This window comes from Cannabis sativa, chromosome 3 (genome assembly GCF_029168945.1).
Source record: "Cannabis sativa cultivar Pink pepper isolate KNU-18-1 chromosome 3, ASM2916894v1, whole genome shotgun sequence".
Lineage (NCBI taxonomy): Eukaryota > Viridiplantae > Streptophyta > Magnoliopsida > Rosales > Cannabaceae > Cannabis > Cannabis sativa.
The window spans coordinates 44,079,893-44,103,004 of record NC_083603.1 but is presented as its reverse complement, the minus strand read 5'-3'; the positions used below and the strand labels follow the sequence as shown (position 1 = coordinate 44,103,004).

Below are 23,112 nucleotides of genomic sequence, written 5' to 3'. Positions count from 1 at the left end.
TTCCTATTCTAAAAAATCATGTTAGTGCAGGTCGTGACTCAAATTGGAATCATGCAATGTTGGATGAATTTATTGCTTTAATTGATAATAAGACTTGAGTATTAGTGCCTAGGCCAGGAGATGTGAATATTATTCGTTCTATGTGGATTTTGTGCTATAAATATAATTTTGATGGTTTTTTTGAGCATTATAAGACTCGTTTTGTAGGTGACAGAAACTACAAGAGCAAGGAGTTGATTGTGATGAGAGGTTTAGCCCCGTGGTTAAACCTGCTATCATAAGAGCAGTTCTCAGTATTATTGTCTCTAAATCTTGGTCTATCCATTAAATGGATGCCAAAAATATTTTTTTACATGGTCATCTTAATGAAACAGTTTATATGCATCAATCCATGAATTTTTGAGACTAAAATCATCCAAATCATGTTTGCCTCTTAAAAAAATCTTTATATAGTTTGAAACAGGCTCTTTGCGCATGGTATCAAAGGTTTGTTGATTTTATTGCTACCATTGGATTCTCTCATAATAAGTCCAATCACTCTTTATTTATTTACAAAAATGGTACTAACACTGCTTATATTCTGTTGTATGTAGATGACATTATACTTACGGCTTCATCTGATCACCTTCCTAAGCATTTTATGACTCTGTTCGGTTTTGGGTTTGCTATGAAGGACTTAGGTCCTCTGAGTTTCTTTTCGAGTATTGTTGTTACTCGTCATACCCATGGTCTATTTTTATATCAAAAACAATATGTTGCAAAAATTATTGAAAGTGTCGACATGTCTAACTACAGTTCATGTCCTACTTCTGTTGACACTAAGTCCAAACTTAGTGCCACTGGTGATGCTCCTTTTGATGGTCCAACTAAATACCGTAGTCTTCCAGGAGCTCTTCAATATTTTACTTTCACTGGGCCTGATATATCTTATGCATGTCTAACTACAGCTCATGTCCTACTTCTGTTGACACTAAGTCCAAACTTAGTGCCACTAGCAATGCTCCTTTTGATGATCCAACTAAATATCGTAGTCTTCCAGGAGCTCTTCAATATTTTACTTTCACTGGGCCTGATATATCTTATGACGTGCAATAAATTTGTCTTCATATGCATGCTCCGACAAATTAGCATATGAGTGCTCTCAAGCTTATCATACGCTACTTTCAGGGTATTTATCCCACGATTTGCATTTGTACAAATCCACAATTGATAGACTAATCTCTTATACAGATGCTGATTGGGGTGGGTGTCCTGACACTCGTCGTTCCACTTCTGAGTATTGTGTTTTCCTCGGGGATAATTTGGTCTCTTGGTTTTCCAAACAGCAGCCAACTCTCTTCTCCAGCAGTGCAGAGGCGGAATACAAAGGTGTGGATAATGTTATTTCTGATTCCTACTGGATCGGAAACTTGCTTCTAGAGTTGCATTGTCCCATTCAAAAGGCTACTCTAGTTTACTATGACAATGTAAGTGCGGTATACTTATTCAAAAATCCTGTTCAACATCAACAGACCAAATACATTGAGATGGATATTCATTTCATTCGTGAGAAAGTGGCTCGTGGCAAAGTCTGTGTGCTTCATGTGCCATCCTGTTACCAAATTGCTAATATTTTTACAAAAGGGCTTCTACACATTCTATTTAATGATTTTAGGGACAATCTAAGCATACGAGAGTCTCTTGCTTCAACTGAGGGGTGTGTTAGAATATATTTAGCATATATTCTTTTATTATTGTATATATATATATATATCTTTATTTAGTTAATCAATATTTATTACATTAATTTAGCAATCAGTTAGCTAATTTGTAGCCTACCATTATGCTTGTATCTTGTATATATTACTCTGATTGATAACACAAAAGTCACGGATTTCCTTCACTTTTCCACATATACGTATGTAACAGTTTAATTTGTAAACATATTATTGTTGATATTTTAGATAGCTTTTTGTAAAATCAAAGTCATTATTTTGGTAAATGATCATATGAAAATGTCTTAATTTCTGGAGTAATTATAAAAAATAAAATGCCTCATTACTAATTATGAAGTAACTAGTAACAAACACAGAAATGAACCTTAATTTCCATCATATTCATGGCTGCTACTATGTAAGTAATAAACCATATACAATCTTTGTTCCAAAAATTATACATATATATAACTCTGATTATTGATGGTGGTCATGATCTTGTGATGGTGATCCATTGTTATTGTTAGAAGAAGTACTCTGATCAAGAAAAAGCTTATGATTTCTTCTTTCTCTACAGCTTAAGAACCTAATCTGCATTAAGTCAAGTAAACGTGATTGTAAATGCCTATTCATCTCCATAACATGCTTTGTCATCTTCAATGCCCAAATCCTATTCTTCATACATTTTTCCACTTCCATTTGCATGGCTGCTGCTGCTGCTTCTGGTGTCAACTCTTTCTAATCCCCAAAAATAAAAATAAAAAATTAAAAGAAAAACACATAACATGAACTCACAACAAAGCTAGCTAAAACTAAATTAACCTGTGATTGCTGCAACTTGAGTATTTGTTGGCATGAACCAGTACTGATGCTTTGAAAACTTGATGATGATGATGAGTTGGGAATAAGAGTGATTGTTTCCTTGGAAAATTTCTGATGCTGAGGATACTTGTCTAGTGAAGATGAAACCCGAAATGAGTTCATCGATTTTCGGTTATTATTCGCCATTGGAAGTAGCCAAGACTGGTGTATTACAACCAAGTTGGTTACTGCTCCTGCTTTAAATAAACAGCATATAGTAAGAAAATAGTTAATAATAGGAGAGTGATCATATTAACTGTTGATCTTCTTCACCTTTTTGGTAGTTGAATTTTTGTTTGATTTTCCATGTAGTGATATCCCATATGCAGATGGTGCAATCCTCAGATGCAGATACCAAACTTGATTGACTGAAGGTCAATGCAGTTACTGCCCCACTGCATGAACCAATAACTTGTGCAACTAAATAATGATCAGAGTAGTATTTTTTTGAAAATAATGATCAGAACAGAGTAGTATTGATTCTTAAAAAAAACACACACACAGTAGAAATGGATAGCCTTAGAGGCTAGAGCATCTCTAATGGGGCAACATCTCTAAAGGCTAACTTAGACTTTGATAAAAAATTTATGCATTTGAAACTAAAGGGTAGGAAGTGTTACTTGTGTCCTTGTAGCTCTACTAGTTGATCTTCAAAATGGAGGTTATTGATGAAAATTGTTCCATGTACAGTTCCACATATTAGAATCTGCCCAGTTGGGTGAACAACTATCTCAGTTATCGATTGTGGATAAATAATAGTTCTTGTGATCCTTCCCAACACTAAATCTGACACCTACAAAAAAACACACCCAAACAAATATACATATTTACATTTTAGTTTTTCTTTTATAAATTCTTACTTTTATTTTTTTTAATCTTTACATTAAAATCTACATTTTATATATATTCTTACTTTTGGTTGTTAAGTGTGTCAAAAACCCATTGAGACATATTATTAAAGCACACGTAATAACTAATTATTATATATCTTATTTTTAATTAAAAATATATAAATTTAAATAGAAAAATTAAATTAGTTTTTTTTAATTAAATAAATATTTAATAGTTAAAATAGTACGACTGTAACAAAATCGTACGATAATAAGAAAAAAAAATGGTGGTTATTATTACCTTGCATGTGCCATCTTTGGAGCTTGATACTAAACCTGAACTTGAGCTGACTGATGATGTACTTGACAGACCTGTTATAGGTGAAGAACTATGCTCCAAAGTGAAATGCAATATTGAACTTGAGCTTAAATCTTCCACATCTAGCAAACTTTTTATTAATAGTATATATATACTTGTTTAGTTATGATTTCTTTCTTTCTTTCTTAAACTTTATTTAATTAAATAATTAAGAGCAATTGAAACTTATAATAATCGTCAATCATTACCTAATCATAGACCAAACACATATGATGCCATCCTCTGAACCAGAAACGAAAAGAGACCCATCATCAGAAAACAACATACATGTCAAAGATCGATGATGTGCTCGCCAAGTCTTAAGCAGTTTTCCACTACAAACCTATCAGAAATTTTCAATATGAAAAATACTTATTATAATTATAAGTGTTTTTGTTGTGCTAGTTAATTAATTATACCAACCTCCCATATATAAGCATTTCCAGATAGAGCTCCACCTGAAAGATATACACCATCTTTTGTGCAAGAAAGTGGTCCAATGGCTTCCAATGGATAGCTTCTAAGAGGTGGTTGAGGCTGAAATTTTGAATATATTGTTATGTCATACTTAATTTGTATTACTCATAAAACTCGTAAAATATAAAACTCGATATTAGGTCATAAGTAAAAAAAAAAAAAATTGAGCTCTTAATTTTATTTTATTTTTTTGAACAAAAATAATTCATTAAATAGCAATATCCGCTATCACAATAGACTGAAGAGCAGAAGAAACATTGTTCTCAGTAAAAAGACGATCAGACCAAAAACAAGCACCGCGAGCAAATTTTTGAGCTTTTATTATATAAAGATAAATAATATTTTTAAAAATTATTAAAAAAAATATGTATGTTTTTTAAAATATATTTTTTTATTTGGATTTCTAGAATGAGTGAGCCCTAAAGGCGAATTTAGCCCACTTATGCCTAATGACGGCCCATCATCTTAGAAGGTGCTAGATTTGCATTTCTCTTATTCAAGGTTAACTTCTCATCCTCCAACCTCTCTTAACCTATTAGCTTCCTCAAATAAACTTATATTTTATCGGTTACATTTTCACAAATTTTGCAATGAATTAATTAATTAGGTTTCTATTTTTTTTTTCTCACTCAAATCCTTGACTTCATTGACTAAATAATTTATTTATTTAGAAAGCTATCATAACATTCCAAAACAATAAGATTTGACTTTTGACCGATTATAACGGCCAATATATACTTACTAGGCATACTAGTATGTATAATAGCAATTATTCATTCATTTCACCGAATTAATAGAAAAGTCAATGATATTACAATACTAAATGCCACCTTAGAGTTAGCATTAAATAAAGAAAAAACAAATACTTATTAAGAATAGAAAATGACATATAATTCTATTTGGGAAATGTAAAAATAGTATTATATTTATTATTTAGCATAAAAAATAATTTTGTAGTAAATTTACACTAAATTTTAACTTTATTTTCCAATACACAATTATAAAATTTTGATATAAAATTTAATATCTAATTAATGTTTTATTAAAAAAAAATAAAATTTAATAACTTTATAATCAATTTTATTATTATTTTAATATGTAAGACAATAAAAAAAAAATAATATAAATATTTCATAATTTAATGTGATAGTTAAATATACTTATAAAATAATAGAAATGACATAAATATAAATAAAAAGTAGTGCATTTATTGTGGTATAAATTTTACATTATAGCAAATATTGTGCCTAATTTGGCACAAAATTTGCTATGTGCCAAATTTACATACTTTTTTGCACATTATTGGAGCACACTTTTTGTTAAATGAATTATATTTTAGCTTTTCACCACTTATTTATACTTCAATTGGAGATGTTACCGAATTGAGTTAACATAATTTTTTTGGGAAATTTACAAAAATACTGGAATTTGAGTTAACTTTTACAAAAATACTGTCATACGGAAATCTTTTCAAAAATACTGTGTTTTTGTAAAACACCAGTAAAACACAAAGCAGAACAACTCAAAACAACAGTAGAACACTAGTAAAACACCAGTAGAACACCAGTGAAAACTTAATACAGTATACTGCAGTATGAAACTTATGAAAAAACACAGTAAAAAAGTTAAAAATTCCGCCTAACAGTATTTTTGTAAGAAAATGACAAAAGTTAGTATACCATGTAAATTTCCCATTTTTTTTTATATTAGAAAAACTCATTTGAAAAGAAAAAATATCATACAAAAAGAATAGAAGCCTCAATTCTGAAAACAAGAGAATAACTATGACTATAACTCTTGATAAATTTACCAAAAATAAAGATAATTTATTTGATATTGTAGATAATTGATTGCGGAGTGACTTTTTCGTTTTTGTATGGTTGGTTTAGTCTATTGGTCTTTTCTTGTGTCTATTTCTCTTTAGTGGGTTGGCTCATATGGGTACGTACAACCTCTACCTTTGTTACTTCAAATGATCAAATCTAATGCAACTCTCTATAAATCAAAATGACAATTAACACCTCAATGGACGAACAAACAACAACAAAGGCCAATTAATGTTGTGAAAACAGAGGTATAGCATTAAGAAGAGTTAATCAATCTCTTATCAAAATGATATAATAATTATCTATATATATATATATATATATAAACAGACCTTGTTTAAGTGCCACATGAAGATGGCTCCTCCTCCAACGGAGCCATGCCTATGAATCTGAGAAGCAAAAAGGAAGTGATTTCTCAAGCAGCACAAGCCATGAGGAGGAGAAGCACAAGTTGGTATGTGAAGGAGTTGTTCCCCTGTGCTCATGTCCATTATACTCATCCCTGTTGCCGAGCTCTTGTTGCTGCACACTACCAAAGCTTCATCACTATTACCCATACCCATAATTTATTCTCTTGTCTCTTAATTTTCTGTAAAGAAAAGAATGTCTTTCGTTTGGTTTTTTTGTAGTGTGGAGAGATATGGAGATTATTATATTATACTAATAAATAAGGAAAACATACTAGAAAGAAACGACAACTTATTTAAGAGCGTTTTTGCTTTGCATGCAAAAACAGAACACTTGCAAGGAATGAACGACACTTGGCACTTGGTATTGTCAGATGCGACAAAGTTTGTTATGGTATTCTGGCTCTTTTGATAGTGTTCTCCTTCTTCTAATCCAATGGAAATATGCCACGTCATCTTATCTTTCTAGTGGGTCCGTAAGATTTTCTGTAGTGGTCGGCTATGATTATTAATGTTACTAAAGGTAGACTTTTTATTTTTCTTAATTGTGATGTTTATGGTAGAATTTGGAGATAAGATGAATAAGGTTCAATTTTAAAATTAATTGAGGAGTAGTCTATTCATCTTATATATCACATTTTATTTGGGAAATTTGAATATCTATGCATTAATTGGAGGATAATTTTTTCCCTAATTGAATACATATAAAAATTGAAAATATGTGACAATTTTATCTAAAACCTAATACTATTCCTCCCATAACTCAACCTTATCTCTCTCTCTTCCCCATCTCTCTCTTCGTCTATCTCTCTCTCAACCGACCAAACCACAACCCCCAATCCCCCTCACCACCGCCCAAAGCCTCGGCTCCTCACTACCGCCCAAAATGCCGGTTCCTCACCACTGTCCACAACACCGTAAACACGCACCGATGGAGACTCAAAGCACCATCCACGAACCGAACCCACGCCCACTCGACCGAACCCACGCACGCACGCACGCACGCCATCTCAACCGAACTCACGCACGCACGTCGGCCGAACACCACCGGAGAAGAAGAAGGTCCGATGCCGCGCAAAAAATTCATTTTTTTGGGGTTTTTAAGGTGGGGTATGATCCCATCGGACCCCATCGGACGGGCATCGGGCCCATCGGACGGGGCATCGTGCCCATCGGGCCCCCGACTTCAAAAATCCAAAAAACCCATCGGACCCCAAAAATTTGGCATCGGGCCCATCGGACCCGATTTCAAAAATCCAAAAACATGTCCCATCGGGCGGGCATCGGACGGGCATCGGGCCCCATCGGACCCGACCCCTTAAAAGCCCAGAAAAATTGAAAAAAAAAAAAAAGAGTTTTTGAGAGGGATATTTTTTGGGTTTTGGAAAAGTGGTCATATATTATCAATGTAGAAATTATTAGTTTAGGGAAAAAATATTAGGTATATGTAAGTATAGAAAATCAAATTTCCCTTTTATTTCTATGCATTAGTAATGTGTGACAAACTCTAATAGTATATGTGAAAAAAATTAAGACTAAAGTGGATAATCATATTAATTAAAATTTAATCATCATTTAATTAGTAATAATAAGAATAACAAACACGCAATAATAATTGAAAAAAAAAATAAGAATGAATAGAATATTATAAATTTTAAAAATAATTAAAGCAATAAAATGATAAATTAACTTCAAGATATAGATTGGTTCAAGTTCGATAGATTGATGTGATCTATGACTCTACTCTAGTTCTGCAATACTACCAAATTCTCTTTATTGATTGAACAATAACATGTATAATACAGTCGAGAGGATTCTTTGTTAGATTCTCTTAAAGTGTTTCAACTCTCACACTTAGTCAAGAATTTTTATCATTCACAGAAGATTTTTCATACAAAACTCAAGCCCAATCTCTCTCTTTTCTCTATACTTCTCTCTCCATCTCTGAATCCCTTTCTCTCTCAAACTCAAAGTCTCCTCTTAAAACTCATGGATGTTGGGGTTTGGGATTTTGAGGGTCCCTGAGCACTGTGGAGACCACCGTTTACCCAACAGTGACCAGTGACAACCCTTTAGTGTTGGGCTGAGCTAAACACAAGAGAGAGAGAGAGAGAGAGAGAGAGAGAGAGAGAGAGAGAGAGAGAGCAAATTTGAAAGAGAGTAGTCAGACCTGGTGTTCGTCGCATGGGGTTCATTGGGGTTGTTGGGTTTATCGCGGGGGAGGAATGACTCTGGTTCCAATTGCAAGGGAAGAAGAAGAAGAAGAAGAAGAAGAAGAAGAAGAAGAAGAAGAAGAAGAAGAAGAAGAAGAAGAAGAAGAAGAAGGAACCCCGGTCCTACTGGTCTTGATGGTTCCAGAGGAAAATAAGAAGAAAAAGAAAGGGAAAAACAAGAAAAACAAACAAATAAAAAAGAAAAAAAAAATATTTCTTTTAGAAAAAAATAATTTTTATTTATTTAATTATTGTTTTATTTTATAATTTTTAAATTATTTTTTAAAATATTTAAACAATTAAAATTATGTGGACACTAAAAATTTGTCACGTGTACATCAGTAACACTGTGACATGCCTACTATGGCACTTAACAAAGTCTTTTGAACGGAAGAAGTGAATAGCTAACAAAAGTAAGATTTGAAGAGTTTTACCAAAAAAAAAAAATTAATTTATGTGGTTAAGTATCACAAATCGTTTAGTTAAGATAATTTTGCCACCAATATCTTTTAAATTTTCAAATTCAAAATGATAAAGTGGCACAAAGGGAGGTACCTTGTTACCCAAGAAGGGATGATAATGATAGGTAAGAACTCACATATGGTTTGATTTGTAATAGTTATTTTCTCAAAGTGATTAGAGTGTTAAAACGTCTCTCTATAAGCCTTTACAAGGTTTTTTTTTTTTTTTAGTGTAGCGTAATGGTATTTTACAATCATATATTAGCTTAATAGCTTAAAGGTCCTGAGTTCGAACCCATGACCTCTCCTTTTTCCCATCCATCCTTCACCACTAAGGTAGCCTTTACAAGGTTTTGCTATATAATATAAGTTTTATAATTTTTTTTTTTTGTTGTTATTTTAATTTTTTTGAACAATTTTAGTGTTTTTACAATTCTTTTTCATAATTATATTTAGGGAGTAAAAGAAGGTGTGAAAAATCTCAGGATAAACTAAAATGATTTTTGGCATGTGAACTAAATCTTAGGTGGTTGACCAAGAGTTTTCCCTTTGGTTAGTGTTGACGCGGTTTTTCGTCAAAGGATTTAAGAATATTGTAATCAAACAAGATGAACACGAGCAATTGTAAATTAAAGTACACTGCTTTGTGAAATAAATTTTTGACAAAGATGAATACAGATTTATAGTGGTTCACCCATTTTCAGCAGTAATAGGCTAGTCCACTTGGAGTGTTATTGATCCCAATACTTGAGGAGGGTTCTCCAGAGTTATGTTCTCCAAGAGTTCAATCCATAAGTGAGTTATTAGAATGATAGAGTGAGAGCTCAAGAGAATAATTTTGTGATAATCAAAATTTGGGTCCCTTTACAAGTGACTCCATTCCCCTTATATAGGTTTTCATCTAGAACACAGTTAAATTTTAAAATCTCTTAACCTCAGAAGCACCTTTCTGTAACTATGGACGGGTTAGGTTTAAAATACAAAATGATAACAAAAATTATATTCCAAAATAAATATCTAGAATAATGATAAAAGTTGAATATATATCTTCAAGGTCATGTTGGTAAGTCATGAGAGGCACTTGCAGCTGAGATGAGGACATTTCCTGTAGTACCCTAGAATTAAGGAATGGATTAGCAAAACCCTAATTAGATAATTATGAATAATTGAGGAATTATATTATTATATAATTCAGTATATGTGAATTAATTTGATTAATTATATGTTAAGACCCTGTTGGTGAGCCAGGGGCATTTTAGTAATTATGACCCGAGAAGGGTAAAATGATGAAATTAATTTAATTACGTGCTTAATGGAACTATATTATCATGTAGTATGACTGTGTTGTCTTTTCAGGGGTGTTCTGACAGGTTGGCGCGGTATAGTCACAACCGGGTATTTCGGGCCGAACCGGGTTCGGGCCCGAAATATAAATTGGATTGATTTATTTGGCATTATTATTTATGGGTGATAATCTGAATTTTTATTTGAAAATAATTGAGTATGAATTCACTAGAATGCCCTTGTATGTGTGAATAGGTGAAAATTGGCCTTAGGGGCAAAATGGTCTTTTGACCTTATTTGATTTACTTTAATAAAAGCTGAATTTTGAGGAAATGAAATTAGAAATTCTGGGTTCTCTCTCTCTCCTTAACCCGACCCCCTCTTCCTCTCTCTTTATCATCTTCAATATTTTACAACTTTGAAATTAAGGCTTGGATTGGAGAAAAGTTAAGGAGTTTGGGTGATTTTGGTGCTTGGAGCTTAGAAATTTGTGGTAAAACTTCTTGATCCTTTTTGTTTAATGATTAAATTCTGGTATGTGAATATTTTTTGACTTTAGGTTTGATGTTCTTGATGTTCATTAGAGATTTGATGCATGTTGGTGAATTAGTGGTGATATTGGTAATTTTTAATGTGTTTGAGCTATTGAGACCATATGGATTGCAACTTGAATGTTGTGTGGGATTATTAGAGTTTGTTTTGGTGTTTCCATTATCTTATGCAGCTCTGAATTGTATGTTCTTCTTGAGCTTGTGTTTGAATTTAAAGATTCAAGGTTTGAGCTTGAATTAGTGGGAAATTTAGCTCAATGTTTGGAGGTTAATTTTTATATTGATTAAATCTGATTTTGGTTAAGGATTAATGCATGAATTTTGTATTTTTACCCTATGTTTGGTTGGGGTTCGAAATCTAGGAAAGGTTGGCATTTTAAGACCTTAAAAATGGAGTTTTGGGGTGTTCTAAACCCAGTCGTCGCGACGGGATTTTCGGCCGTCGCGACTGGATTTGGCAGTGAGAAATTCTGTTTTTCTCAATTTTGTTTTGGCCATAACTTTTGACTCGGGACTCCGTTTGGGACGTTCTTTATATCGTTGGAAAGCTCGTTCCGAGCTCTATTTGATTATCTGTGTTTTGAATGCCATGTTTATATTTTGTGAAAGTGAAATTGGGGATTAACCCTATTTGTAAAATCCCGGATTGTGTGACTAGGATTACCGGCACCTGATCAGGAGCACCCAGGGGTTTGGAATCTCTGTTATTGCGGGACAACAGGTAAGACAGTAGTTTGCACGTAGAGTATGCGTGGTGGCACTTATGTTGAATGTGATATATGTGAGTAATTGCAACCAGGATTAGGGTTATTACCCTAACATGAGCGGTTTAATAGCCTAGGGTTATTACCCTAGTGATATATGTTGTGTAATACTATGCCATGTCGGATATATCTATATATTGGAATTATGAATTATGCGCTTAAGGCATAATTAAACTAGACTCGGTAAGCTAGTACCTTGAGTTTAATTTTAATGCGGTCTAGGGTTATTACCCTAGAATATTATGAGTCCAGTGAAAGCATGAGTCAGGGTTGATAATCTTAGTAAATGTCATCTAAGTATATAGAAATGTATTATATGCGTGATTACATAGTATGCAAGTTAGGGTTATTACCCTAAAATTATATATGTTGTAGTAAATATTGAATACACGCATGTATGTTAGAAGTTATGTGTTTAAGACATAACTGGATTAGACCTGGTATGTATCACCAGGATAAACCACCGAAAGAACGTAATACATGGATTACGTATATACATGAATAGGGTTATGCGAGCAAGGCATAACTAGGTTAGGCTCGGTAATCAGAACCGAGGTAAACCCTACTGAGGCCTTATTGTATATAGACGTGTGAGAGCAACACGTAGGTCTACGCCACGTAGACATAAATAGGCATGTGAGCGTAACATGCAGGTCTATAGCAAATAGACAAATAGTGTGGTGACACTAATAATTATGTGTTACATATTGAGATTAAGGGTTATGTGTCAAGGCATAATCAAGTTGGACTCGGTATCTAGAGCCGAGATGAACTATTCTAAGGCCTTATTGTAATTAGACGTGTGAGAGCAACACGTAGGTCTACGCCACGTAGATATATATAGATGTGTGAGCGCAACACATAGGCCTACGCCACGTAGACATAAATAGGCATGTGAGTGTGACATGCAGGTCTGTGACACACAGACATATATGAATGGCATTACTGTTTAAATAGCATGATGAGCATATTATATTTGTTATGATTTATACTGTTTTGTTGGGCTTGGCTCACGGGTGCTCTACTGTGCAGGAAAGGGTAAGTCAGTGGCTGATCAACCATGAGTTTGAGGAGCAAAACGAAGAATGTACATGTTCAAGCCATATCAGACCAAGCGGGTTAAGGGTCTATCAGTGTTGAACTTTTGAATTCTGTTTTGCCGCTTAGGTCGGCTAGAAAGAAAAGACTTGTAATAAGTTTGTAATTATTTTTGGGATCCCAACTATTTTGAAAAGTTTAAATATATTAAAAGTTTATTTTCATTCTGATTAATATAAAAGTTTAAATTCTGCGCTATTTTAATTAGTAATCCCGATTAGGGGATTAGGGTTTCATAAGCTTTTTGGGTAGCGTGCCTAATTATTTAGGGCGTTACAATTTGGTATCAGAGCGCCAAGGTTTTTAAACTTCCCCGTAGGCCAAATTTGAACATGTACATTCGTCGTCAGAGAGAAGCTCGACTCATGGTGCAGTAAGTATTGAGAGTAAATACTTGACTGTATGTGTGATCATCTGTTTACCGCTTTCCATTTTAGGCAGTATGCAAGCATCTAAAGTATGTATGTGTTATGTGATGCCATGCTTTAAATGCTATTTGATTAATAAATATTTGTATGGGGTAAATAGTTGAGTTAGGGTTTAAGGAAATAAGTGCGTAAGTGTGGTATTGGTGCTTAATTCGCTGGGGTTGTTGATTACATGGGTACTAGTAATGGACCCTCCGCAATCATCTAGACCACAGGGCGAGCAAGTAGAGCCTGGGGCTGCCCAAACCAATCCACCGGCACCGCCTCCACCTCCGTAGGATCCAGGGGATAATGCGGGGGTTGGTAATGCTAATCCTCCTGCTGAATAGCAGCAGATGTTTAAAGAAATGTGAAGTGTCATACTTTGTCAAGAAGAAGAGTTGCGACGATTAAAGCAACCGGCACTGCCTGCCCCTGTTGATCAAGTGTTACCACCAGCACCTATGCCAGTGGTGGGTAACCAGGGGTTTGTTATGCCGCATAGGGACTCGGTATTTGAGCAGTTCGTGAAGCTGCAACCTCCGAATTTTCTGGGAGGTTTTGATATAATTAAGGCCGAGCAGTGGATGAGCACTATTACCCGTATCCTGGATAATATGGTAGTGACGGGAACTGAAAGAGTGAACTGTGCAGCCTTCATGTTACCAGATCATGCCCGCGTCTGGTGGGATATCGTGGGCCAAACCCGGGATGTCAGTATAATGACCTGGGAAGAATTTAAAAGTTTGTTTGAGGAAAAGTTTTACTACATCGCTATGAGAAGTTCACACATGGAAGACTTTGTGAAGCTTACTCAGGGAAAGATGTCAGTGGCCGAATACACCCTGGAATTTGACCGGTTATCTAAGTTTGCTGGTGATCTGGTGCCCACAGATTTCACTAGGAAACAGAAATATGTGAGAGGATTGAATGCCACAATCAGTCGGGACTTGAAGATTACCACGTCACATGACGCTTTATATAAGAAAGTGGTAGAGCTAGCCTTGATTGCTAAGGAGGCTGAGCAACATGTAGCAAAAGAGCAGACTGCAAAGGATGCCGCCACGGCATCGAATCCTCCTGCTAGTGGTAATGTCAGTAAGGGGACCGACAGTGGCAACCCTAATCACAAATGGAAGGCTGAGGCTTCCGGAACATCAGGGAGTATTAGAAAGCTTCAGGGAAATTGAGGTGGCTGTCAAGGTAAAGGATCCTCTTTCAAATCATATCTAGAATATTCAAAATGCAATATTTCCATTAGGGTGAATGATGAGCCAAGGTTGCATATTATATTTGATATGGATTATATGAATCGGATGTTCTAGGATTACATAATCAGATGTGTGATCGTGTTAGTCGATGACATCTTGGTGAATTCTGGTTATCTTGTGTCTCTTTCTTGGGGCACGTAGTAGATAAAGATGGGATCATGGTGGATCCGGCTAAAATTGAAGTTTGTTCGGGATCGGCCAACACCAAAATCGATTCTTGAAGTTAGGAGCTTTTACGGGATTAGCTGGGTATTATTGCCCGTTTGTTGAGGGTTTTTCAAAGATTGCTGTACCCTTAACGGGGCTGACCCGAAAGAACCTGAAGTTTGTTTGGACAGATCGGTGTGAGAAAAGTTTCCTAGAGTTAAAGCAATGCTTGATTACCGCTCCTGTACTAACTCTTCCTTCAGATAAGGAAAAGTTTGTGGTATTTTGTGATGCCTCGAGACAGGGTCTCGACTGTGCGCTTATGCAGGCTAGGAGGGTAATAGCTTATGCTTCTCGGCAGTTAAAGGAGTACGAGCAGAGGTACCCTACTCACGATTTAGAACTCGTAGCAGTGGTATTTGCGCTAAAGATTTGGCGGCATTACCTTTATGGCGAGAAATGTGAGATATACACTGATCATAAAAGTCTGAAATACTTCTTTACCCAGAAAGACCTGAATATGAGACAGAGGCGTTGGCTAGAGTTGGTGAAGGATTATGATTGTGAAATCCTTTATCATCCTGGTAAGGCCAATGTGGTTGCTGATGCCTTAAGTAGAAAGGGTCAGAGTCAGTTGAGTACTGTGAAGCAAATCTCTCAACAGTTAGCAAATGAAATGACTCGAGCTCAGATTGAGTTGGTTGTAGGGCAATTGGCTAATATTACTCTGCAATCCACTCTTCTAGAGAGAATTAAAGAAGCACAAAAGCAAGATTCGGAATTGATAAAAACCCAAGCTAGGGTTTTGGCTGGGAAAGCTAGTGATTTTTTTTTTCAGTGGATGAAACGGGAATGTTGAGATTTGGGAATCGAGTTTGTGTGCCTATGGATGAGAACATCAAGAAAGAGATCATGGATGAGTCTCACACGACTCCTTATTCAGTTCATCCAGGGTCGACAAAGATGTACCAAGACCTGAAAACCATGTTTTGGTGGCCAGGCATGAAGAATGACATCGCTGAGTATGTTGCAAAGTGCCTTACATGTCAGCAAGTGAAAGCTGAACACCAACGACCTGCAGGGTTGCTGCAACCACTGAAAACACCAGAATGGAAATGGGAAGATATAGCTATGGACTTCGTGGTAGGTATGCCTAGAACCACGGGACAATTTGACTCTGTGTGGGTCATAGTGGACAGGTTTACAAAGTCTGCTCACTTTTTACCTGTTCGGACGAATTTCTCCATTGATCAGTATGTTGAGTTATATGTTAGAGAAATTGTGCGTCTGCATGGTGTCCCCAAGTCCATTGTGTCGGTTAGAGATCCGAAGTTTACATCGAGATTCTGGGAGAGTCTGCATCGAGCTATGGGTACTCAGTTAAAGTTCAGCACAACTTTTCATCCTCAGAGGGATGGACAATCCGAGAGGACCATTCAGATTTTAGAGGACATGCTACGGGCATGTGTGCTTGACTTTGAGGGATCATGGGTAAAGTACATTCCCCTAATCGAGTTTTCTTATAATAACAGCTATCAGGCAACAATCGGGGTGGCTCCTTATGAACTTTTATATGGAAGAAAATGTAGATCACCCATACACTGGGATGAAGTGGGTGAAAGAAAGTTCTTGGGTCCCGAAGCTGTTCAGAAAACAAGTGAGGCAGTTGATAAGATTAGAGCGTGAATGCTCACAGCTCAGAGTAGGCAGAAGAGTTATGCTAATCCAAAGCGTCGAGATATTGATTTTCAGGTCGGGGACATGGTATTTCTCCGAATATCTCCGATGAAAGGCATAAAACGCTTTGGGAAGAAAGGAAAGCTTAGCCCGAGGTTCATTGGACCTTTTGAAATCCTTGAGAGGATAGGGCAAGTAGCGTACAGGTTGGCTATGCCCCTAGCGCTGGCAGCTGTACATAATGTGTTTCATGTTTCAATGCTTCGGAAATATGTCTCAGACTCGTCCCATGTTCTGAGTTATGAAGCATTGGAACTTCAGCCGGACTTGTCATACAAGGAACAACCAGTGCAGATACTTGATAAAAGAGAAAAAGTCTTGAGAAGCAAGACAGTGGCACTGGTGAAAGTACTGTGGAGAAACAGTAAAGTAGAAGAGGCAACCTGGGAACTCGAGACGGATATGCAGCAGAAATATCCGGAGTTGTTCAGGTAAATTTCGGGACGGAATTTCTATAAGGAGGGGGTAATTGTAGTACCCTAGAATTAAGGAATGGATTAGAAAAACCCTAATTAGATAATTATGAATAATTGAGGAATTATATTATTATATAATTCAGTATATGTGAATTAATTTGATTAATTATATGTTAAGACCCCGTTGGTGAGCCAGGGGCATTTTAGTAATTATGACCCGAGAAGGGTAAAATGATGAAATTAATTTAATTACGTGCTTAATGGAACTATATTATCATGTAGTATGACTGTGTTGTCTTTTCAGGGGTGTTCTGACAGGTTGGCGCGGTATAGTCACAACCGGGTATTTCGAACAGGGTTCGGCCCGAAATATAAATTGGATTGATTTATTTGGCATTATTATTTATGGGTGATAATCTGAATTTTTATTTGAAAATAATTGAGTATGAATTCACTAGAATGCCCTTGTATGTGTGAATAGGTGAAAATTGGCCTTAGGGGCAAAATGGTCTTTTGACCTTATTTGATTTACTTTAATAAAAGCTGAATTTTGAGGAAATGAAATTAGAAATTCTGGGTTCTCTCTCTCTCCTTAACCCGACCCCCTCTTCCTCTCTCTTTATCATCTTCAATATTTTACAACTTTGAAATTAAGGCTTGGATTGGAGAAAAGTTAAGGAGTTTGGGTGATTTTGGTGCTTGGAGCTTAGAAATTTGTGGTAAAACTTCTTGATCCTTTTTGTTTAATGATTAAATTCTGGTATGTGAATATTTTTTGACTTTAGGTTTGATGTTCTTGATGTTCATTAGAGATTTGATGCATGTTGGTGAATTAGTGGTGATATTGGTAATTTTTAATGTGTTTGAGCTATTGAGACCATATGGATTGCAACTTGAATGTTGTGTGGGATTATTAGAGTTTGTTTTGGTGTTTCCATTATCTTATGCAGCTCTGAATTGTATGTTCTTCTTGAGCTTGTGTTTGAATTTAAAGATTCAAGGTTTGAGCTTGAATTAGTGGGAAATTTAGCTCAATGTTTGGAGGTTAATTTTTATATTGATTAAATCGATTTTGGTTAAGGATTAATGCATGAATTTTGTATTTTTACCCTATGTTTGGTTGGGGTTCGAAATCTAGGAAAGGTTGGCATTTTAAGACCTTAAAAATGGAGTTTTGGGGTGTTCTAAACCCAGTCGTCATGACGGGATTTTCATTGCCGTCATGACCGGATTTGGCAGTGAGAAATTCTGTTTTTCTCAATTTTGTTTTGGCCATAACTTTTGACTCGGGACTCCGTTTGGGACGTTCTTTATATCGTTGGAAAGCTCGTTCCGAGCTCTATTTGATTATCTGTGTTTTGAATGCCATGTTTATATTTTGTGAAAGTGAAATTGGGGATTAACCCTATTTGTAAAATCCCGGATTGTGTGACTAGGATTACCGGCACCTGATCAGGAGCACCCGGGGTTTGGAATCTCTGTTATTGCGGGACAACAGGTAAGACAGTAGTTTGCACGTAGAGTATGCGTGGTGGCACTTATGTTGAATGTGATATATGTGAGTAATTGCAACCAGGATTAGGGTTATTACCCTAACATGAGCGGTTTAATAGCCTAGGGTTATTACCCTAGTGATATATGTTGTGTAATACTATGCCATGTCGGATATATCTATATATTGGAATTATGAATTATGCGCTTAAGGCATAATTAAACTAGACTCGGTAAGCTAGTACCTTGAGTTTAATTTTAATGCGGTACAGGGTTATTACCCTAGAATATTATGAGTCCAGTGAAAGCATGAGTCAGGGTTGATAATCTTAGTAAATGTCATCTAAGTATATAGAAATGTATTATATGCGTGATTACATAGTATGCAAGTTAGGGTTATTACCCTAAGATTATATATGTTGTAGTAAATATTGAATACACGCATGTATGTTAGAAGTTATGTGTTTAAGACATAACTGGATTAGACCTGGTATGTATCACCAGGATAAACCACCGAAAGAACGTAATACATGGATTACGTATATACATGAATAGGGTTATGCGAGCAAGGCATAACTAGGTTAGGCTCGGTAATCAGAACCGAGGTAAACCCTACTGAGGCCTTATTGTATATAGACGTGTGAGAGCAACACGTAGGTCTACGCCACGTAGACATAAATAGGCATGTGAGCGTAACATGCAGGTCTATAGCAAATAGACAAATAGTGCGGTGACACTAATAATTATGTGTTACATATTGAGATTAAGGGTTATGTGTCAAGGCATAATCAAGTTGGACTCGGTATCTAGAGCCGAGATGAACTATTCTAAGGCCTTATTGTAATTAGACGTGTGAGAGCAACACGTAGGTCTACGCCACGTAGATATATATAGATGTGTGAGCGCAACACATAGGCCTACGCCACGTAGACATAAATAGGCATGTGAGTGTGACATGCAGGTCTGTGACACACAGACATATATGAATGGCATAACTGTTTAAATAGCATGATGAGCATATTATATTTGTTATGATTTATACTGTCTTGCTGGGCTTGGCTCACGGGTGCTCTACTGTGCAGGAAAGGGTAAGTCAGTGGCTGATCAACCATGAGTTTGAGGAGCAAAACGAAGAATGTACATGTTCAAGCCATATCAGACCAAGCGGGTTAAGGGTCTATCAGTGTTGAACTTTTGAATTCTGTTTTGCCGCTTAGGTCGGCTAGAAAGAAAAGACTTGTAATAAGTTTGTAATTATTTTTGGGATCCCAACTATTTTGAAAAGTTTAAATATATTACAAGTTTATTTTCATTCTGATTAATATAAAAGTTTAAATTCTGCGTTATTTTAATTAGTAATCCCGATTAGGGGATTAGGGTTTCATAAGCTTTTTGGGTAGCGTGCCTAATTATTTAGGGCGTTACATTTCCTTACGTCGTAAAGACAAACATGTTAAGGCCCTCTTTGGGCCAAGGTGATGGACGTGTGAGGCCCCTTTGGGTCGAGGTAACGAGGTTCCCTTTTGGGCCAAGATGACGTTGAAGTCGAGATGACCATTTTGGTCCGAGGTGATGGAGGCGTGATGATCGCCATTTGGTTCGAGGTGATGGAGGCATGATGCCCCATTTGGGCCGAGATGATGGAGGGGTGAGGCTCCCTTTGGGTCGAGATGGTGATGGTGTGATGATGGTGAGAGAGTGATAACAATTAGATAGTTGTTTCTATTTAACAAGTGATTCGAATGTTGATTAGAGGTTGTTTGAAGTCAGAATCGTAGTTGTAAATATGTGTGTGTCGTACTAGCTTGATTCATATTTTTTGGATTTTTAAAATACAGATCATGTTGTGCTGACCCATAAAAAAATATGGGTCGTGTCATGTCGTGCCATAAAAAATATAGGTTGTATTGTGTCGTGTAATAATTTTATAGGGTAGGCCCAACACAGCCAGGGCTGGCCCAAGCATTTTGGATACCTTGTGCAAAATTTTAAAATTGGGCTTTTAAAAAAAAGTGTACATTAAAACTACAATTCTATTACTAGCTTTTTTTTAAAAAAAAAAAAAAATCGTTCATAAATTTTCAATTATAAATTTTTTATTTATGTATATATAATAGAAAAAAAAAATAGGTTTTTTCTTTAAGAAAAAAGAAAAAAATTGGGCCTTAAAAAAATAGGGGTCTTGTGCAATGGCCCAAGCTGCCCAATACTTGGGCCGACCCTGAACACGGCCCGCAAGTCCGATAATTTTGTGTCGTGCTTTATTCGGACTAACCTATTTTTCTTAAATAGACCAACATAATTTCTAATACAAGTTCAAATTCTTGCTCCATATTTTTGTATTTTTATTATAATTGATGAGCTTAATATTAAAATATATGTGTATTTATTATAGATTTTATAACCAGTATGCAAGAGCACGTATCGCAATAAGTAATATTTAATATCAATCCCACATAAACTAATTTTAAGTTGTTAAATACTAAAATATTATCGTTCTTTCAATTGAAGTTAGAAAAAATTTAAAAATTTAGAAAATTAAATCCAAAATTCCAAAGAAATCAATACGAACACTTGGATTTAATTATTCATATGGTTCTTTCGAATATTAATATAAACTATAAAGAATTAGAAGAAAAACTTATTTATAAATATAGGTTCAATTAAATCCCTATAAAAGAGAATTAGTTTATCAACAAGAAATTAATTCATAGGTTTCAATCCAAAAGAAAAAGACAAAAAGAGAAGAGAAAAAAGGTGGCGTTTTGTTGGAGGTAATGAAATGAAATGGAATGGAAAGAAAATAATTTTCATTCAATTTCTTTGTTTGGTTGCATTGTAAAGTATTGGAATGGCATTTCAATGAAATACTCTTTCCACCATTTTGGTGGAATAACTATTCTATTTTTAAAAAGAAGGAAAGATCATTCCAATGTAACAAGAGAAAAAATTTAATGATTTTTTTATCAATTTTTTTATGCATTTTAAATTTTATTCAATTCTATTCCTATTTCTATTCTCATTCACATTCTTATCCTTATATTTTCATTCCTCCCAACCAAATGCCACCTAAATGATTCACGTCTTCAATCCTTCAAGATTCACTTTTTTCTTCCGTTTCTCACCAAGAATGTGTTTCTTGTATTTAGATTTTATCTCTTATGAAGCCCTAATTGAAAATAATGAATTCTCCCTATTTTTGGCTTGAAAATCATTTTATTAATTTGTAAAGCCACATTGGCTCGTAGAAATTTCACGTTGGCTCATAATGTATTCTGTCTAACACATTTTCCCTAACTTGACTATCGTTAGTAAAAATAGCATAACTTTCTCCTCCGAACTTTAAATGAGATGATTTGAGTTGCGTTGAAAATCTCAAAAAGAGCTCTACAAAGTTTATTCCCAAAGATTTTCTAGAATTTACTCAGAACGTGGTTTAATTTTGACTTAAAGTTTCAGCGTCGTGTGAACTAAAGTTGAACCATCACAAAACTCGTGCAAAAATCATTAAATCTAACTCAACTTTGTATCTTCAGTGAGTTTTTCAACAAAAAACATTAAATTAAATATTAATTATAAATATTAAAGAAAATAAATTTAAAACACACTAATAACCAATCAAAATCCCAAAAAAAATAATAATAAAAGTAACTCTATTTCGTAAAGTTAACAGTATTATATAGTTCTAATTACTTTTATATTTTTTCAAACAATTATATAAAAAATAAATACAATAATTTGAATATTACTATTATTTTAATTAATAAATAAATATTTATTATTATTAAATTATTAGGTTTTTCAATGTGTCATGATTTCGAACTAATATATTCGTGCTTATGTGTCGTGTTTTCGAGTTTGTCGCGTCATTTCATGCCTAAGCTCATATTTTTTGTGTCGTGTTGTGCCTAAGCCGATATTTTTTTGCCTCGTATCTAAGCACATATATTTTTTGTGTCAAGTCATGCTTGTGCTAATTTCGTGCAGTGTCAAAAAGTCCAATCTATATCTACTTGTGTCGTGTCGTGCTTAAGTCAGTATTTTTTCGCCTCTTATCTAAGCACATTTTTTTTTGTGTCAAGTCATGCTCGTGTTAATTTCGTGCCATGTCAAAAAGTTCAATCCATATTTACAACACTAGTTAAAATTACTTGTCATATTTTCTTTCTTTGTATAAGAAAATATTTATCCTGGTCTAGTTTTATATTACAAGTGGTCTTTTAGTATTTCAAGTGAAATGGTGATGAGATTAAATTACGCTTGTTTTATTGGATTGTATGGTAAAGTTTTTTTTTTTTTTTTGATTCTTTATTGCTAGTTATGGTATTGAATAATTCTAACCTACATAACAATGACTTTGGAGTTATATTTTTTGATATTAAGGTTTTATTATTTAAATTTTTGAGGTATTTTTTTTCACATATTAGTCAAAATTTTAATATTAAGGCTCATAAATTGGCTAAATTGGAGAGACAATGAGCTTTATTGATGGTAAGAAATTCCTTCTATTGGTAACTCATTTTCAAAGCAAATTTAATACAATAACGTATTCTTAAAAAAATTAATGCTCTACCATAGATCACATTATTTTGTAACGCAGATTAGGGGTATAGATAAATTTTTATAAACTATTCAATTTGAATAATCCGTCCAAATTCAGTCGAAATAATTTGACAAAAAAATACAAGGTGAAAAATCTGATGAAAATATAACTCGCTCAATCTTTATATTGGATGTGTTGAAAATAATATCAACCCATCCAATCAATCCGACCTTGAATAAAATATAACATAAACCGATCAAAGCTACTGATACCCTT

General features: G+C 34.7%; 2 protein-coding genes and 2 long non-coding RNA genes across 4 annotated transcripts; 3 read left to right on the top strand and 1 right to left on the bottom strand.

Moving 5' to 3' along the window:
* Positions 1-1,971: 1,971 nt before the first annotated feature.
* Positions 1,972-6,708, bottom strand: LOC115709008 (protein ROOT INITIATION DEFECTIVE 3). The gene is made up of 8 exons (XM_030637028.2): positions 6,379-6,708; positions 4,167-4,280; positions 3,953-4,086; positions 3,687-3,834; positions 3,176-3,348; positions 2,829-2,950; positions 2,517-2,749; positions 1,972-2,432 (listed from the first exon to the last, which is right to left on the bottom strand). The coding sequence occupies exons 1-8, from the start codon at positions 6,607-6,609 to the stop codon at positions 2,172-2,174; spliced, it is 1,416 nt and encodes a 471-aa protein (XP_030492888.2). The 5' UTR covers positions 6,610-6,708; the 3' UTR covers positions 1,972-2,171.
* Positions 6,709-10,090: 3,382 nt separating this feature from the next.
* Positions 10,091-12,977, top strand: LOC133035750 (uncharacterized). Its single transcript, XR_009686863.1, has 3 exons — positions 10,091-10,904; positions 11,621-11,683; positions 12,759-12,977. It is a non-coding gene; the product is annotated as an uncharacterized LOC133035750 (long non-coding RNA).
* Positions 12,978-13,695: 718 nt separating this feature from the next.
* Positions 13,696-14,421, top strand: LOC133036094 (uncharacterized). The gene has a single exon (XM_061112574.1). The coding sequence runs from the start codon at positions 13,696-13,698 to the stop codon at positions 14,419-14,421; it is 726 nt and encodes a 241-aa protein (XP_060968557.1).
* A 3,845-nt stretch (positions 14,422-18,266) lies between these two features.
* Positions 18,267-19,605, top strand: LOC133035749 (uncharacterized). Its single transcript, XR_009686862.1, has 2 exons — positions 18,267-18,300; positions 19,376-19,605. It is a non-coding gene; the product is annotated as an uncharacterized LOC133035749 (long non-coding RNA).
* The last annotated feature ends 3,507 nt before the right edge of the window (positions 19,606-23,112 follow it).

What these genes read in the sequence shown, in the direction of transcription:
- LOC115709008 (XM_030637028.2), bottom strand. Translation starts at nt 6,609, where the DNA reads ATGGGTATGGGTAATAGTGATGAAGCTTTGGTAGTGTGCAGCAACAAG. An exon ending in AAAATTCAACTACCAAAAAG is followed by an intron (nt 2,750 to 2,828) that starts GTGAAGAAGATC and finishes TATTTAAAGCAG; the next exon opens with GAGCAGTAACCAACTTGGTT. An exon ending in TCAAGTTGCAGCAATCACAG is followed by an intron (nt 2,433 to 2,516) that starts GTTAATTTAGTT and finishes TTTGGGGATTAG; the next exon opens with AAAGAGTTGACACCAGAAGC.
- LOC133036094 (XM_061112574.1), top strand. Translation starts at nt 13,696, where the DNA reads ATGCCAGTGGTGGGTAACCAGGGGTTTGTTATGCCGCATAGGGACTCG.